The 19,895-nt window shown below is 43.1% G+C and overlaps 1 protein-coding gene across 2 annotated transcripts in view; it reads right to left on the bottom strand.

The window, feature by feature from the left end:
• The window catches only part of LOC135550818 (opioid-binding protein/cell adhesion molecule-like), a 329,729-nt gene that overhangs the window by 162,660 nt on the left and 147,174 nt on the right, over positions 1-19,895 (bottom strand). Inside the window, exon 2 of one of the 2 annotated variants that reach the window (XM_064981949.1) lies at positions 3,196-3,271. In XM_064981949.1, coding sequence (XP_064838021.1) covers positions 3,196-3,271 — 76 coding nt within the window. Of the gene's footprint in view, positions 1-3,195; positions 3,828-19,895 lie in introns of those variants that run through there. The other variant, XM_064981948.1, reaches the window with a different exon arrangement.

Below are 19,895 nucleotides of genomic sequence, written 5' to 3'. Positions count from 1 at the left end.
TGGCAAGTCAGTTAAGAACAAATCATTATTTACAATGATGGCCTACCAGGGAACAGTGAGTTAACTGCCTTGTTCAGGGGCAGAACGACAGATTTTTACCTTGTCAGCTCGGAGATTCGATCGAGCAACCTTTTGGTTACTGGCCCAACGCACTAGGCTACCTGCCGCCCCCTAGGCTATCTGTCGATATCACCAAACAATAAATTATCTGACATAATAGTTCTTTAAGTCCCTCCCGACCATTTCCCACATTCTTTGTGTTGGAAATATTGTTCCATTATCCATTTTTGGATGTTGTAGTTTTGGCAGGAGGAATCTCCTTGTAACAAAAGGGTTCTTTCCCCTCAATACTGCATGGTCAAGGAGAGATAGTTCCTGCAAGGTATTTACGACCATCATAAAACTGGCCAACTCCCCCAGGAGGGGGCGTCTTGAAACCTTTGGTTAGCCAGCACCTTTGATCTCCATCCAGGATGGCAAGTCATGACAACTGTATGTTGTGATGTGGGTGCATTTTCCTGGCATGGTTTGGGTCCACTTGTAGAATCTATACCAAGGTGCATTGAAGCTGATCTGGCAGCTCCTGGTGGCCCAACACCTTTTGAAGAGACTTTATGTTGGGGTTTCCTTTATTTTGGTATGTGCTTGTGATAAAAACTTAATCCACAGTTATTTTTTTATATTGATTTTCTGTGGCTAAAGCATGCTGCCTGGTGTATATTAAACATTGAGAGCCTGCTCCTTGGATACAAAATTATAATAATAAAAATATGTAAATAATTTCTATATTTATGCCTTCCCTCTTGGACCCTCTACGGGCTTGGGGCCAGCCCCTGACTCACACAGTTGACCAGTCACATTTATTTATTATGCAATTTATTTTATTAACCAGTTACCCAATTAAGCCAGGGCCTCAGTTACTTCCTCTCCTCTCCACATCTGATGATTAGCAGAGTGGCAGCAGGCAGCAGCAGGCTGTCTACACTCATTGAGAGCAGGCTCCTGAGTCCTACTGTGGTTGGCGGTTGCAGTAAAGAATATTTAAAATATATACACTACATACTCTACATGACCAAAAGTATGTGGACATCTGCTCTTGAAACATCTCCTTCCAAAATAATTTGTTCCATGTTATTGATTCAGTTAATGTCATTTAAATATTTTTAAGGATGCTGTGGGCTTCGATACTGATATCGATGTGTGGGTAGGGGGTGGGATGGGGTCGTCAGCTGATCATAATGCAATATTATATTAACTGTTGTGGTATTGTTGTGCAAACATTTTGATTATCCAGTAGCAGAATAGAAGACAATAGATTATTCCATTATTTGTAACTAATCATGTCTGGAACCCATACAAAATGTATACAGCTCTGTCTGTCAGTGAGTGAGAGAGATGTGATCAAATCCTATCTGAATCTCCCAATTCATGAAAGATATAAGCGAAGGGGGCAGAGCTGACAAAGTGTGTATTCATGTCTTGGGTGACTGAAGGAAAAGTGGATCTTATGTCACATTCCAGCCCGGTTTTGCTAAGAGCCTGGCACCATACAAAGTAGGAGCCATTCTGGAGAAAAAGAGAATTGCCTGTGGTGGCCACTCCTGGACTCTTGAAGAGCCATCCCCGAGAGAACTTCCTTTTGACCATAGAACAAAGCTGTCAACCTAAAATGGTGTTAATCAGCAGGCAGGGATGATTAGCTGGCCAGTAGGGTATTGGGGCCAGGTTGGGAACTGGTGTTAAGACCTGTACTCTTGAGAGGTGCCATTAGTTAGCACAGATTGATCACATCTGCATTAAAATGCTACTTTTTGAGTTTGATAAATGCCATTGACACTTGTATTAGAACCGGGAGATATGGCCAGATGAGACGAAAAGAGAGCTTTGGTCACGCACACCAGTGATGTGTTTGGCCTCGAAAGAAGGATGCATATGCAGAAAAGTACCTCATACCTACTGTAAAGATAGATATGGTGGTGGATATTTTATGCTATGGGGATATTTTGCTTAACCTGATCCTGGGGCTCTTGTTAAGGTCAACAGAATCATGAACTCTAATAAGTACCAGGATATTTTAGCTAAAAACCTGGTTGCCTCTGTCAGGAGGCTGAAACTTGGCCACAAGTGGATCTTCCAGCAAGAGAATGACCCCAGGCATACAATAAAATCTACAAATAAATGGTTAATTAGCAGCAAAATCAACATTTTGCGATGGCCATCTCAGTCCCCAGACCCCATTGAAAACGTGTGGTTTGAATTGAAGAAGGTAGTACATAAGCACATACCTAAGAATATCAAGAATATCAGATCCCTCCCAAAGTGTTTTCAAATCTCATAAAACATTATAGAAAATGTTTTATGAGAAAACATTATTGAAAAAGGAGTTCTGAAATTATTGAAAATGAAGTTCTCTCAGGGATGCCTCTTCAAGACTCCAGTATGTGTCCAGGAGTGGCCACCACAGGCAATTCTCTCTTTCTCCAGAATGGCTCCTACTTTGTATGGTGCCAGGCTCTTAGCAAAACCGGGCTGGAATGTGACATAAGAGACACTTTTCCTTCAGTCACCCAAGGCATGAATACACACTTTGTCAGCTATGCCCCCTTCGCTTATGTCTTTCATGAATTGGGAGATTCAGATAGGATTTGATCACATCTCTCTCACTCACTGACAGACAGAGCTGTATACATTTTGTATGGGTTCCAGACATGATTGGTTACAAATAATGGAATATTCTATTCTGTTACTGGATAATCAAAATGTTTGCACAACAATACCACAACAGTTAATATATTATAATATTGCATTATGATCAGCTGACGACCCTATCCCACCCACACATCGAAATCAGTATCTATGCCCACAGCATCCTTAAAAATATTTAAATGACATTAACCTTATCAATAACAGGAAACGACAAAACTAGAGGTAAGTCTGCGTTTTGCATGCTATAGTGCTTGCTTGAGATTATGAAAGAATGACGCAGTTAGAGTTAATTATATATTATAAATAATAACATATTGCATATCATGCTTGCGAAGGATATTTGTGGATATTAAGAACACTGTAATGAATTCCCCCCCAAAATTGGCACGTGTTTTCGACTATTATAGTTCTCCAGCACGCAACATGGCACGATTCGCCGAACCAATGACTTTGAAAGCATTGAAATAAGGTACAAATGAAATGACTTACTTTAAGACGGCACTGTCCCCTTGTCTGACAGTGATGTTGTCCTTAGAAAAAGAATCCCCGCTCCTCGCTGGCACTCCTGCAGGTACAAGGAATAACAGTCTTACACCGAGGACAACAAGGCATTTCCAAGGCGCCACAAAATAACCACAAATGCCCATTTTCCGTCAGTGCGCAACTTCCACAAAAACTTGAATGTCAAATACTCCTTGCTCCGTGCGAAATAGTGATGCCCACGGAAATTCAACTCCACTCGAAATGCTGTTGTGGTTGGTGGTCGACCTCTATTTGCTTGCCTCAACTATAAGGTGAGAATATCAAAAAGTAAGCTATATCTGTGCCTCTAGTAACCTATCTCCAAGAAATTTCCAGCTACAACAAGCTTCAGAGGAAAAAAGCGATGTGTGTTTTCTGAAAGCTGATGTAGACCGTCTCCCCAGCTTTGTGTATGTTATTTGTAATCGCCAAGAGATGGATGCTCGCGCAAAGATGCATCAGCAAAGTCTCCACTTGGGTAGTTCTCCCGATACAGCACAACACTGCAGTGACTCTAGAAACTAGTATGCTCTAAAATCAGTTTTGTATCCTTATTTATCAAGAACATAAACTAAATCCACCAACCAGCCAGCACCGCGGAATCAGGTGAAAGCCCTCCTTGATTCGAGTGTGTGCCTCGCGTACAGGCAAGTCTGCAGTTCTCTCCTGCGCAGGTTATAAAACCATGTGAGCCATCCGCGCAGCATCCCTACTCCCGCTATTTTTAATACCCCATTGGATGATCAAGCAAGTGATTGGTTGAGATAAATCTATAGGCTAGGCTGTATATGTCATTTAAACTATATCTTAGTCTGCGTTATAATGACAATAACCACCACAATGAATATGTCAATTGGGTTGCCTAAGGGAGTAAACGTTATTTATAATAATGTTTACATGGAGAAAATCGGACCTCTCTGAAATGAAAATACCTACCTCCAGCAAAAGAGATTTTAGCTACTCTCCGTGAACGCTTGAAAAAAAGTGACCCTCCTATATACCCTAAATAACATTAAACAAGGTGGATAGCAGAGAACATGTCTACCATTTACTCTCACGTCTTGGACCGACTAGAGCCTTCTGCAGTGTTAGAAACTATTCCAGGTGTTGGAAGCATGACATGGTAACGCGGGTATTTCGATAGCGCACAGGGCTGTGGGTCAGAAGGTTGTGTGTTCGCAGACCACCGTGGACAAGAGTATGGGTAAAGAGATTTCCTTTATAGTGAAAGCATTACATTAATCTATCATCGTATTTGCAGGTCCGATTAAAAAAAAGCATTTTATAAACATGTCATGCATTTCTACTCATTTGACATGTAAACCGAATATTTTTTTAATTCCACACAAATTACCGACATTTCAGGTTAAGAATGGACAAAGAGATGTGTTCATCTTTGCAACGAAACTGTCCCCTTTGCATATAATAGGAATCTGAGCATAGTATTCAAGTTATGCCTACCATTCTACACCAGACAAAGTAGTCCTACCAATGCAGAAAGAAATTAAGCTTTAATTGCTGGCTACTCTTCATCCGTGGGTTAACACAACGAGAGGTCACAAGTGTTTTCCTGAAAGCTTTCTGGGTTTAAACATATATTTTTAAATATATACACTACCGTTCAAAAGTTTGGGGTCACTTAGAAATGTCCTTGTTTTTGAAAGAAAAGCACAAAAAAATGTCCATTAAAATAACTTGATCAGAAATACAGTTAAGGGAGTAGTACACAGCGTTGTATGGTATCTTTGGTTCCTTGTCAATTTCTCACATGGAATAGCCATAATTTCTCAGAACAAGAATAGATTGAGGAGTTTCAGAAGAAAGTTCTTTGTTTCTGGCCATTTTGAGCCTGTAATGAACCAGCAATGCTGATGCTCCAGATACTCAATTAGTGTAAAGAAGGCCAGTTGTGTTGTTTCTTTAATCAGCCCAACAGTTTTCAGCTGTGCTAACATTATTGAAAAACGGTTTTCTAATGATCAATTAGCCTTTTAAAATTATAAACTTGGATTTGCTAACACAACGTGCCATTGGAACACAGCCAAATACATTTAAACTCAGTTTTTCACAATTCCTGACATTTAATCCTAGTAAAAAATTTCCCTGTCTTAGGTCAGTTAGGATCAACAGTTTATTTTAAGAATGTGAAATGTCAGAATAATAGTAGAGAGAATGATTTATTTCAGCTTTTATTTTTTTCATCACATTCCCAGTGATTCAGAAGTTTACGCACACTCGATTAGTATTTGGTAGCATTGCTTTTAAATTGTTTAACTTGGGTCAAACATTTAGGGTAGCCTTCCACAAGCTTCCCACAATAAGTTGGGTGAATTTTGGCCCATTCCTCCTGACAGAGCTCCTAACTGAATCAGGTTTATAGGCCTCCTTGCTCGCACACGCTTTATCAGCTCTACCCACACATTTTCTATAGGATTGAGGTCAGGGCTTTGTGATGGCCACTCCAATACCTTGACTTTGTTGTCCTTAAGCTATTTTCCCACAACTTTGGAAGTTTATGTGGAGTCATTGTCCACGTTAAAGACCCATTTGCAACCAAGCTCTAACTTCCTGACTGATGTCTTGAGATGTTTCTTCAATATATCCACATGTTTTTCCTCCTCATGATGCCATCTATTTTGTGAAGTGCACCAGTCCCTCCTGTAGCAAAGCACCCCCACAACATAATGCTGCCACCCCTGTGCCTCACCGTTGGGATGGTGTTCTTCGGCTTAAAAGCCTCCCCCCTTTTCCTCCAAACATAACGATGGTCATTACAGCCAAACAGTTCTATTTTTGTTTCATCAGACCAGAGGACATTTCTCCAGAAAGTACAGTCTTTGTCCCCATGTGCAGTTGCAAACCGTATTCTGTCTTTTTTATGGCGGTTTTGGAGCAGTGGATTCCTACTTGCTGAGCGGCCGTTCAGATTATGTCGATATAGGACTTGTTTTACTGTGGACATAGATACTTTTGTACCTGTTTCCTCCAGCATCTTCACAAGGTCCTTTGCTGTTGTTGTGGGATTGATTTGCACTTTTCGCACCAAAGTACATTCATCTCTAGGAGACAGAACACGTCTCTTTCCTGAGCAGTATGACGGCTGCGTGGTCCCATGGTGTTTATACTTGCATACTATTGTTTGTACAGATGAACGTGGTACCATCAGGCATTTGGAAATTGCTCCCAAGGATGAACCAGACTTGTGGAGGTCTACAATTTGGCTGATTTCATTTGATTTTCCCATGATTAAATACATCCACAGGTACACCCAATTGACTCAAATTATGTCAATTAGCCTATCAGAAGCTTCTAAAGCCATGCCATAATTTTCTGGAATTTTCCAAGCTGTTTAAAGGCACAGTCAACTTAGTGTATGTAAACTTCTGACCCACTGGAATTGTGATACAGTGAATCATAAGTGAAATAATCTGTCTGTAAACAATTGTTGGAAAAATTACTTGTGTCATGCACAAAGTAGATTTCCTATCTGACTTGCCAAAAGTATAGTTTGTTAATAAGAAATTTGTGGAGTGGTTGAAAAATGAGTTTTAATTACTCCGACCTAAGTGTATGTAAATTTGCGCCTTCAATTGTATATATACTGAACAAAAATATAAACACAACATGTCATTTATTGGTCCTACGTTTCATAAAATTAAAGATGCCAGAAATGTTCCATATGCACAAAAAACGTATTTCTCTCAAAAATTCTGCAGCATGAACATTACTCAGGTGCACATTGTGCTGGGGACAATGAAAGGCCACTCTAAAATGTGAAGTTGTGTCACACAGCACAATGCCACAGATGCCTCAAGTTTGAGGGAGCGTGCAGTTGGCATGCTGACTGCAGGAATGTCCACCAGAGCTGTTGCCTGGGAATTTAATGTTAATTTCTCTACCATAAGCCGCCTCCAACGTCATTTTGAGAACCAGCCTCACAACCGCATTCCACGTGTAACCCACCAGCCCAGGACCTCCACATCCGGCTTCTTCACCTGCGGGCTTCTTCACCTGAGACCAGTCACCTATTTATTCTGATTGGCTGGCTCCCCAGTGGGTGGGTATATGGCCTCCCAGGCCCACCCTTGGCTGGCAGTCATGTGAAATCCATAGATTAGGGCCCAATTCATTTATTTTAATTGACTGATTTCCTATGAACTGTAAATGAACTGTATATGAACTGAAACTGTAAAACCGTTGAAATTGTTGGATGTTGTGTTTATATTATTGTTCAGTATATTTCTATATATATTTCTAAAATATATATTAAACATCTTCTGTTGTGCAGAAAGTGAATAGCTTAATCAATTGATTGTGACAGAATTAGATTAGTTCCCAAGCAAAGTCAGCCTCTGAATGTCAAGGAAACAAAACAAGGATATCCCCATTTACATCAGTGTTTCCTGGGTACTTGACAGCTTGTTTCTAGCATAAAGCATTGTGGACCAAAGCGCTGTTATAGATCACTTAATACAATCAGTTCTATTTTATATTCTTCAAAATCTTAAGATAAAAGGGGTAGGCCTCTGCTTTTCTTAAATGAAAGGTAGGCCTATGGCGTAGCCTCTCCTACCCCCTCAATTCGATTCCTGGCTTTAACAGCCCTTCACTGACACAGAGGTACACTATTTAAAGAGTGCATGGTGGGTGGAGGACTTGACCATCAAATAGCCACATTTCGTCTGTCAAACAGGTAGGCCTACCTCTTATTTTATTTCTAAAAAAGCTAGAAATAAGCTCCAACACAAAGCCCTCTTGTTGTTGTTAAAGTCTAATTAAAATGAAGATGATTGAATTATGCCTACTCGAATTTGCCTACTTTCAGCACCATGAGCTGTCCGTTTCCAATGGATTGTGCCGCAGCTGCTGTTTCAAGTTTCAGCTCTACAATGTAAGTAACTACAATCTGGATTATTGTGAGGTCAATCAACCTTTGACTTTTCGCCTGAACTGCCACCGTAGAGCAGGTTAGGGCTCATTGCAGTAGTTTTATTTACACCATCCCATCAGCTATATTAGAAACATAACTTTGCTCTGTGCTATTCCAAGCATGCATTTCATAGCCTATAGCCTCAAGGTTACAGAACATTTGATTGAGACTATGCTAAATAGCCAATAGGCACACTTGATATTGCGAGCCCAGTGGAGAATCATAGATGAGGGGCGGCATCAGGCACACATCAATATATAGCCTAAGCAACTCATTCTAAAACACTGAGAAATATTGAAATTCCATCAATTACAAATTACATGACCCTCCCCTGGACTAGATAAAGAAAATACTAAAGCCTCCCCTTGACTGAAAAGTAAAAAGCATGACCCTCCCCCATTTTTCTCCAGGTAATCATTATGTACATTTCGATTTGTCCCTATATCATTAGGCCTACCATAATGCAGTCAATTATTATTTCAATACTGTGTTTTGGGAATGCTTAGCTAATCATCTGAAAAGTACCTTCCTGAACATATCAAGTTGGATCTATGCTCTGCTCAATAGTATAAGTGGTAGGCTATACTATTGTATATCAGAACTGTAGCCTTGTGTGTGTGCATGTGAGAGAAATATTTTCTAATAGTGATATAATATTTTTGGTATTTTGTGTTCATGTCACTACTTCTACCGAAGTCGTTGCCTCTCCTTGTTCGGGCGGTGCTCGGCGTTCAACGTCACTGGTCTTCTAGCCATCATTGATCCTTTTTTCATTTTCCATTGGTTTTGTCTTGTCTTCCCACACACCTGTTTTCAATCCCATTCATTACCTGTTGTGTATTTAACCCTCTGTTTCCCCTCATGTCTTTGTCAGAGATTGTTTTATTGTCAGTATAGTGTGATTGTTGTATAGGTGCGCATCGGGTCCTCGTACCCATGTTTGGTTTGTTTGTACATTTATTGTTGTGGAGCATACTCTTGGAACTTTATTAAAAGACTCCATTTTACACTCAGTTTGACTCTCCTGCTCCTGACTTCCCTGCCACCTATTACACCTATGCTTGACAGAATCTCTGACCAATATATATGAAGTCAGCAGGAGAGGACACTATGCCCATGGACCTGGAGGAACGCGTTCAGGAACAAGCGAGGGAGCTTGACTGTATCAGCTCCGTCATGGAGCACATTGTCCAGAAAATGGATCGCTGGGAGAGACAGGGAGTTTCTCCAGCGCCACCGCCACCACAACCGAAATCTCCCGTGAACGTTTTTTCCTCTCCGGAATCGAGGATCCATTAATCCCTACCCACGGGATACAACGGAGATACTGCCGGCTGCCAGGGTTTCCTCCTCAAACTGAACTTATATCTAGTCACGGCCTCCCCAGTACCATCTGACCGTGAGAAGAGTTACGCCCTCGTCTCATGCCTCACCGGGAAAGCCCTGGAATGGGCCAGCGCTGTGTGTAGAAGGGAGGATGCGGCGTTGGACCATTTTGAGGAGTTCACCCGCCAATTCCGGATAGTATTCGATCATCCACTTGAAGGCAAAGCAGCGGGTGAGCTCCTCTATCATCTGAGGCAGGAGACGAGGAGTGCCCAGGATTTTTCTTTGGAGTTTAGGACCTTGGCTGCCGGCGCTGGATTGAGCGACAGGGCCCTGATCGACCATTACTGTTGTAGTCTACGCGAGGACGTCCATCGGGAGCTGGCCTGTAGAGGCACCACCCTCACCTTCGACCAGCTGGTGGACATGTCCATCAAGCTGGACAACATGCTGGCTACTCGTGGACGTCTAGATCGGGGTCTGGTTGTTCCATCCTCCCGCACCCTCTCTCCCGAACCTATGGAATTGGGAGGGATGGTGTGCAGGGAGACCGGAGGGGGTTCCCGCTCGAGCACCATTCATGGTCGCAGAGAGCACACTGCTGATCGGTGCCGGGTTGGATCCTCTGGGAATAGAGAGGGCAGGCAGGGCATTCTGGCGTCACCCCAGGTGAGTAGGCACTATTCTCATCCAGAGCCCCCTGCTGCACTAATGTTTGTCTCTGTCTCTTTTCCTGATTTTTCACTGCATTCCCAGTGTAAGGCACTAGTAGATTCAGGTGCGGCTGGGAATTTCATTAATAAAAGTCTAGCTCATAGTTTAGGGATCCCTATTGTTCCTGTGGATATGCCTTTCCCTATTCATGCCTTAGATAGTCGACCATTAGGGTCAGGGTTTATCAGGGAGGTAACCACACCTTTGTGTATGATAACGCAGGAGGGTCACAAGGAGAAGATTAGTCTTTTCCTTATTGATTCTCCTGCGTATTCTGTGGTGCTAGGCCTACCCTGGTTAGTTTGTCATAACCCCACTGTTTCTTGGCCACAGAGGGCTCTCACGGGGTGGTCGCAAGAATGCTCAGGTAGGTGTTTAGGGGTTTCCGTTGGTGCTACTACGGTGGAAAGTCCAGACCAGGTCTCCACCGTGCGCATTCCCCCCGAAAATGCCGATTTGGCTCTCGCCTTCTGTAAAAAGAAGGCGACTCAATTACCACCCCATCGATGGGGGGATTGTGCGATAGATCTCCTGGTAGACGCTGCATATCCCAAGAGTCACGTGTTTCCCCTGTCGCAAGCGGAGACGGAGGCTATGGAGACATATGTCTCTGAATCCCTGCATCAGGGGTTCATTCAGTCATCCATTTCACCCGTCTCTTTGAGTTTCTTTTTTGTGAAAAAAAAGGATGGCGGTTTACGCCCCTGCATTGATTATCGAGGTCTTAATAAAATCACAGTGAAATATAGTTACCCGCTACCTCTGATCAATACGGTTATTGAGTTAATGCACGGGGCACGTTTTTTCACAAAATTGGATCTCAGGACTGCGTACAATCTGGTGCGTATTAAGAAGGGTGATGAGTGGAAGACGGCATTTAGCACTACCTCAGGTCATTATGAGTACCTGGTCATGCCATATGGGTTGATGAATGCTCCATCAGTTTTCCAATCATTTGTAGATGAGATCTTTAGGGACCTGCACGGGCAGGGTGTAGTGGTGTATATCGATGATATTCTGATATACTCTGCTACACGCGCCGAGCATGTGTCCCTGGTGCGCAGGGTGCTTGGTCGCCTGTTGGAGCATGATCTCTATGTCAAGGCTGAGAAATGCTTGTTTTTCCAACAATCCATCTCCTTCCTAGGGCATCGGATTTCCACTTCAGGAGTGGAGATGAAGAGCGACCGCATTACAGCCGTGCGTAATTGGCCGACTCCAACCACGGTAAAGGAGTTGCAGCGTTTTTTGGGGTTTTCCATTTACTACCGGAGGTTTATCCGGGGTTTTGGTCAGGTGGCAGCTCCCATTACCTCACTGCTAAAGGGGGCCCGGTGCGCTTGCAGTGGTCGGCTGAGGCGAACAGGGCTTTTGAGCACCTGAAGACTCTGTTTACCTCGGTGCCTGTGCTGGCTCATCCGGATCCCTCTTTGCCATTCATAGTGGAGGTGGACGCATCCGAAGCTGGGATAGGAGCAGTGCTCTCTCAGCGTTCGGGTACGCCACTGAAGCTTCGCCCCTGTGCTTTCTTTTCGAAGAAGCTCAGCCCGGCGGAGCGAAACTGATGTAGGGAACCGAGAGCTGTTAGCTGTCGTAGAAGCCTTGAAGGTGTGGAGGCATTGGCTTGAGGGGGCTAAACACCCCTTTCTCATCCGGACTGACCACCGCAATCTGGAGTACATCCGGCAGGCGAAGAGATTGAATCCTCGCCAGGCAAGGTGGGCCATGTTTTTCACTCGTTTTGTGTTTACTCTTTCTTACAGACCAGGCTCCCAGAACGTTAAGGCAGATGCATTGTCTCGGCTGTATGACACAGAGGAGCGGTCCATGGATCCCACTCCCATACTCCCAGCTTCGTGTCTGGTGGCGCCGGTAGTGTGGGAGCTGGACGCGGACATTGAGCGGGCGTCACGTGCAGAGCCTTCTCCCCCTGAGTGTCCAGCTGGTCGTCTGTAAGTTCCGTCTGCTGTCCGCGACCGATTGCTATATTGGGCTCACACGTCACCCTCCTCTGGTCATCCTGGGCTAGGTCGGACGATGCGCTGTCTTGAAGGAAGGTACTGGTGGCCCACTTTAGCTAAGGATGTGAGGATTTATGTTTCTTCCTGTTCGGTGTGCGCCCAGTGCAAGGCTCCTAGACACCTACCCAGAGGTAAGCTACAAACTCTACCCGTTCCTCAACGGCCATGGTCGCACCTGTCGGTGGATTTTTTGACTGATCTTCCACCTTCACAGGGTTACACCATGATCCTGGTCGTGGTGGATCGGTTTTCAAAGTCCTGTCGTCTCCTCCCTTTGCCCGGTCTCCCTACGGCCTTACAAACTGCAGAGGCCCTGTTTACACACGTTTTCCGACACTATGGGGTGCCTGAGGATAGTGTCTGATCGGGGTCCCCAGTTCACATCAAGGGTCTGGAAGGCGTTCATGGAGCGTCTGGGGATCTCGGTTAGTCTTACCTCAGATTTTCACCCCGAGAGTAATGGGCAGGTGGAGAGAGTTAACCAGGATGTGGGTAGGTTTCTGCGGTCTTATTGCCAGGATCGGCCGGGGGAGTGGGCAAAGTTCGTGCCCTGGGCAGAGATGGCTCAGAACTCGCTACGTCACTCCTCCACTAACCTTATTCCCTTTCAATGTGTATTAGGGTATCAGCCGGTTCTGGCTCCTTGGCATCAGAGCCAGACCGAGGAAAATTGGCGCAGACCGTCGCCGCAGTGAGGCCCCAGTGTTCGCACCAGGGGACAGGGTCTGGCTCTCGACCCGAAACCTGCCCCTTCGCCTGCTCTGCCGGAAGTTGGGTCCGCGGTTTGTGGGGCCGTTTAAAGTCCTGAGGAGAGTGAACGAGGTATGTTATAGGTTACAACTACCCACTCATTACCGTATTAACCCCTCGTTCCATGTGTCTCTCCTCAGGCCGATGGTGGCTGGCCCGCTCCAGGAGGCTGAAGTGACATCGAGGGGGTTCCGGCGTACTCTGTTCGATCCATTTTGGATTCGAGACGTCGGGCGAGGGGCCTTCAGTACCTCGTGGACTGGGAGGGGTACGGGCCGGAGGAGAGATGCTGGGTTCCGTTGGAGGACGTGTTAGATCCTTCCATGTTATCAGATCATTCCATCCGTCTCCATCCGGATTTGCCCTGCGCCTCACCCTCCGGGTCGTCCCATTCATTACCTGGTGTCGAACCGCAGCTGGAGCCGCTCATGTCTTTGTCAGAGATTGTTTACTGTCAGACTTCTACCGTTGTATCGTTGCCTCTCCTTGTTTGGTTTGTTGTTCGGGTTATGGGTGCCATCATTAAAAGATCCTTTTTTCATTTTCCATTGGTTTTGTCTTGTCTTCCCACACACCTGTTTTCACAGTTCCCACACACCTGCCTCACTGTCAATGTGTAAATGACAAGATATTTAGTCCCACTAAAGTTTGTGAGTATGTATTGTATAACAATGTTTTAGTACATGTAAAAAAAAGAGTGTAATTATGATTCTATTTTTAACCTTTATTTGACTAGGCAAGTCAGTGAGGAACAACTTCTTATTTATAATGACAGCCTACTCCGGACGACACTGGGCCAATTGTACGCCACCCTATGGGACTCCCAATCACCGTCAGATGTGATACAGCCTGGATTTAAACCAGGGACTGTAGTGACACCTCTTGCACTGAGATGCAGTGCCTTAGACCGCTGCACCACTCAGGAGCCCAAGAACCCTGTAAATACATTCTACCTATACCTACAGTAGCTACCATACATCATTGTTTTGCAATGTACAAAATGAGTACAGTATATAGTGTAAACAATAGAAGCTGGTTGTTGAATAGCTCTGCCGAGACATCTTTCCATGGCATTATCATAAGCACGTATGTGTCCTCAGGGTCTTCGCGCCATGCAGTGCACATTACTGTGCTAGGACAACTGAGCATTGTTATTGTAAGCATGTTATTTAATTCTGGCCTGCATAGACCTACATCCAAGGGCTCCCAGACCACATATTAAAAGAAGATGTTCCATTACTCTGGCGACTACGTACTGTAGTATCTTTTTAACCTCCCGCTTTGGGCTGGATGTGTCAATGTGTAGTTCATACATGCATAATCTATGAGCAGAATTACTGTCTTACCTCCATTGACCATTAAGTCCCTAGTTTGAAAGCTACTCGTTTCCAGAAGCTATGCAGCACCATTTTGAGTACTGCAAGCTTGGCCCACTTGAGCCAGCCCCGTAGCAATTTGAGTTCCAGTCCATCCATTTGAATGACAGCTAGCAAAATGCACATTGACGCGTCTCACAGTGAAAGAAGAGCGCTGACCTAGACTGCCCAGCGTTATCCAATGAGGTTGCATGTCACTGAGCCAATGGCACAGAAGACAGAGAGAGAGTGAGACAGAGCAATGACGTAGTGCACATATCTGTACATATATGACATAACACATCCAATGCATTGTCCTCCTAATTGCATCCACTGAAATATGCATATTTGTATGCATGAACACTGATTGGGTGTGGACTGAACTGGGGATATAGGGTTCACTGTTTGTTTTGACATGCACACAGCCTCTTGGATTTACAGAGGTGTTGTTCAATTTATTATTAGGGCGATAGTGGGGGAATTATGATGATGACCCGAGCTTGAAAAATTGGGCTAAGATAAGAGTTAATTAAAACTCTATCTAGCCTGTGGTGCAACCTGAGTAGATCTTTGTGCACTACGTGCAAATCGAACTCAATGGCATTTTAATTAAAACCCCTCGTTCTGACCTCAGCAAATCCAAGATGTGTGGTCTTAATTAGCATTGGTTGATAGGTGGGGGGGGGGTGTCTTGGTGAAACACTTGTTTCTGAAACACCCCCAGCAGGTTAGGATGACAACATGTTGTTGACTATAGACTGCCTATAACATCAGACCTGTCTATCAGCTTGAACGACCTCATCTTATTTAAAGGCCTACTCAGTGATATTTACAGACATTTTTATTCATGTAAATTAATGATATATTCAAATATAACTCATAAATGCCCCATGTCATGAGCTTTGATCAACTGTCTAACCCCAACATAACCCAAAATATAAGGAAGTTTTACATCCCTCAGTTTTATAGGAACCCAAGTGGCAATGTTGTTGTTTTATTGATTTCAAATTAAGGAGTTGGCCTTTAAGCTACAATACATAGGGCTGTGGAACATTGCAATTTTCACTGTATGGCTGAGTCAACCATTTCAATTACCTGGGGATTAGGAGTAAATTCACAAGTGTATCTAGGGAATTTACATTACTTTGAAAGAGTCTTTAGTCACAATGAGACTGGAAACCGTGTAATATACATAATCGAGCCAACCTTCATTGTTTTGTCATGAGAGGGTCAGATGCAGTGGATGACCTTGCTTTGTTAGCCAGCGATGTGTTCATGAGAACGGGTGCTGTGCTCTGTGAAATGACTAATTAGACTGGCATTGTGTGCTAGACTCCATGCATGGATCATTTCCCCACTGTGTACTACAAACAAGAGTAGGAGGGGACCTTAGACTTAGTCTGGTGCCCAAAGAAGTAACATTTGCATTGAATAAGAGCACACTTACATTAGTATCTGTTGAGTTGGGTGTTGCTTTATTGTAACACATCAAGGAAGACAGTTTATACTGTAGATTCATAAAATTCTATAGTAGGCTATACTGTATCTATATCAACATTTTATGATATATATATATAACAAATCTAAGAATGGAAGATAACTATTATTCATAGAAATGATTGAAATGCCTTTCTTCTATTGATGCCTTTACATGTAATGTATTTATGCATGCACAGACATTCAGGCCCACACTGACACTAGTCATTCATACTCATCACAATCCAGCACAGTACATCTTGACACCTTTGAACAATGAGCATGACACTGGATTGAACTCTCACTGTTCTCTTTCTGCTTTAAAGTTTTACAGTACATAACTAAATCTTTCAAGGTAATCAATGTATTTAGACATGTGGTGCCCTTAAATGAATTGAATGTGCAGACATCTTCTATCTGAATAGTCAATAGCTCTAATATTCACTCAGTTCCCTGGAGAGATACTCAATGTAGAATTTTTAAAAATTTATTTTACTAGGTAAGTCAGTTAAGAACAAATTCTTATTTTCAATGACAGCCTAGGAACAGTGGGTTAATTGCCTGTTCAGGGGCAGAACGACAGATTTGTACCTTGTCAGCTTGGGGATTCGAACTTACAACCTTACGGTTACTAGTCCAACACTCTAACCACTAGGCTACCCTGCCGCTAACCATACTCAATGTAGATATGCTGATACAGTACCATGTATCAGGCGTTTGTGACTTTTACATGACTTCCCAGGAGGAAATTAAATGCATGCTAATTACAGTATCATTGATACTAAGGCCATTCAATGAAGGTCTTGACCTTGTGCTCAACTCTGAATAAAATACACACATTTGTTTAATTGTCACATACTGTACAGTGGATAGGCGCAGTGAAATGTGTTGTTTTACAGCCATACTGTAGTAGTATGGCACCCCTGGACCAAATTAAGGTTAAGTGCCTTGCTCAAGGGCACAGACACATGTTTCCCTTTGTCGGCTCAATGCTCTAACAACTAGGCTACCGGCCACCCTACTGTATAAATTAAGAATTTCCTCTCATTTAGACGAAACATGCAATAAACATGCTTTATGGCAACTGTCTGAAAATTAACATTTGTCTGCATATGTAACTTTTGAAGGCTTAGTAATACGGATGTACTTTTTCTGGACATGAAAAGGTTTTTGAAGGCTCTAGCTTATCTTCGAAGCCATGCTGTCTACATTTATTCTGACAGCAGGTAAAGCAAGAAATACATCAGCAAGCACCCCATTGGTACACGGCCTGGTGGGCACTATGGCAAATCAAAGTACTTCTTTATTCCTAAGAAATCCGGGGACAGCGATAATGGTGGTGTTCTCTCACTCTGAAAGGGCCAGCAAACGGTTCTTATTAGTGCAACAGTAAGTGGTGTTTTTCCGCATTTTCCATTGGCTAAATCCAAGAAAAAAACGTATTGCATAACTTTAGGTCTATGATGGTAGAGCAACGTTTATCTAACCTGATAGTAAGATTAACTTTGTTTCAATGTCAACAAACAAGTCAGAGAGATTTCTTACAACTGTGTCATATCTGTGGTAAGACATGTCATGGAATGATTTGGATGATGTCTTTAGAAGTGCATTTGGACATGTACAGTATCTAAGGGAAACATCATAGTACATTGAGTCAATTGAAATTAAGTCTTGAGGCTGTATTGCTATATTGTTTCTCAGTACTTGGTAATGTTTTCCCGAATTACACTCATTTAGCATTTTATCAGGTCTACACTAGAATCAGTATTTGATTCTTTAGACCAGGTATTCCCAAACTGGGGTACGCGTATACCCAGGGATACACACAATGCCGTCGGCGGTACGCCAAATAAAAATGTTATTCATATTTTTTTTTATAATAGTTATAATAGTTATATATATATATATATTTGTTTATGTTTTTACATTTATTTTTGTAATAAAAAATAAAATTCTTCCCATTTTCAAACAGTCCATTTATATTTTCCATCGAGGCTGTACATTTGGGTGAGTTTTTTTCTCTTGCCTGAGTAGCCTCATTTCACTGCCAAAAATAAAATGAAACCATCTAGTGTTCAGCGAAATAACAACACAATGTCAAAAACATGTAGCCCAGTCAAATAATCAACATCCACTCATATTAACTGTTACTCTCTCCACTAACGGTCCGTATATATCCAAACGTAGAGTTGCGGCTCAATTTGTTTACTCAAAAATGGATAAATGGTTAAAAAAAGCAAGGCCCACTTCCATAGAGACACATACCAGCTCTACTGGCAGTACTGCTACTACCAGCAGTATTACACCTGCACCTGCAGACAACACAAGTTGTTCTGCTTCCACAAGCACATCCAATGGTAGCATCAGTAATTCTACAATTGTAGTTAGCCCAGCTAGCATGGACAATGACAGTTGTGAATCTGATGCAGCCGAAGAGCTACTGCCCCCTTACCCAGGAAAGCACCGAACAACAGACAGGAACAGTGTGTTATATGTGCAGTGTGTTATGTGCAAAAGTACTATCTCACAACTCGATGAAACCTTCACTCTTGTGCAGACATTTAGAAACAAAACATGCCAATTTGAAAAATTGAAAAGTTTTTTGAGCGAGAATTAAGACAAGTTTCGGCAAGCAACAGATACCATTATTAATAAGAAGGGGCTAGAAGCGTCTTATATGGTTAGCTACCGAGTGGCTAGGACTGGCAATCCCCATCCTTTTGTGGAGGACTTAATTCTTCCAGTTGCTGCGGATATGGCTGGGTCAATGCTGGGGGAAAAGACCATAAGAACTATACAGACAATGCCTTCATCAAACAACACTGTTTCACAACACATCAGTGACATGGCAGGAGATGTTTTGAAACAATTACTGCTTCACATACAAGTCAGTGAATTCTATGCGTTACAGCTGGATGTGTCAACAAACGTGGCGGGCCTGACACAGCTCCCGATATATGTCCGCTAGAAACCAGGAGAACAGGAGAGGATATTTTTAAAGTCCTGGACAACTTTGTGACATCAAATGGACTTTGGTGGTCAAAATGTGTAGGTATCTGTACTGATGGCGTAAAAGCCATGATAGGGAGACATAGTGGAGTGGTAACGTGTGTGCAAGCAGTTGCTCCCGACACCACTTGGGCATCGCAGCATCCAATAGAGGCTATTGCTGCCAAGGGAATGCCTGACAGCTTGAAAGATGTTTTGGACACTATAGTGAAAATGGTTAACTTTATTAAAGCAGGGCCCCTGAACTCTTGTGTATTTTCTGCACTATGCAATGATATGGGCAGCGACCATGTAACACTTTTACAACATACAGAAGTGCGTTGGTTATCAAGGGGCAAAGTATTGACGTTTTTTTAAATTGAGTGACGAGTTTAAAGTTTTCTTTACTGACCATCATTTTCACTTGTCTGACCGCTTGCATGATGACGAGTTCCTCACACGACTGGCCTATCTGGGTGATGTTTTTTCTCGCCTGATTTATCTGAATCTAAGATTACAGGGACTCCTCAGAACTATATTCAATGTGTGGGACAAAATTGAGGCTATGATTAAGACGTTAGAGCTCTTCTCTCTGCATTAACAAGGACAACACACAGGTATTTCCATCATCGTATTATTCTTTGTGTGCAAATGATCTCAAGTTTACAGACAATATCAAATGTGATATAGCGAAGCACCTGAGTGAGTTGGGTGCGCATTTACGCAGGTACATTCCCGAAATGGATGACACAAATAACTGGATTCGTTATCCCTTTCATCCCCTGCCTCCAGTCCACATACCGATATCTGAACAAGAGAGCCTCATCGAAATTGCAGCAAGCAGTTCTGTGAAAATGTTATTTAATCGGAAGCCACTGCCAGATTTCTGGATTAGGCTGTGCTCAGATTATCCTGCCTTGGCAAATCGCGCTGTTAGACACTGATGCCCTGTGCAACCACGCACCTTTGTGAGAGTGGATTCTCGGCCCTCACTAGCATGAAAACTAAATACAGGTACAGACTGTGTGTGGAAAATGATTTAAGACTGAGACTCTCTCCAATACAACCCAACATTGCAGAATTATGAGCATACTTTCAAGCACACCC

This window comes from Oncorhynchus masou, chromosome 12 (genome assembly GCF_036934945.1).
Source record: "Oncorhynchus masou masou isolate Uvic2021 chromosome 12, UVic_Omas_1.1, whole genome shotgun sequence".
NCBI lineage: Eukaryota > Metazoa > Chordata > Actinopteri > Salmoniformes > Salmonidae > Oncorhynchus > Oncorhynchus masou.
The sequence above is the reverse complement of the archived record's forward strand: the minus strand, read 5'-3'. Positions and strand labels throughout refer to the sequence as shown.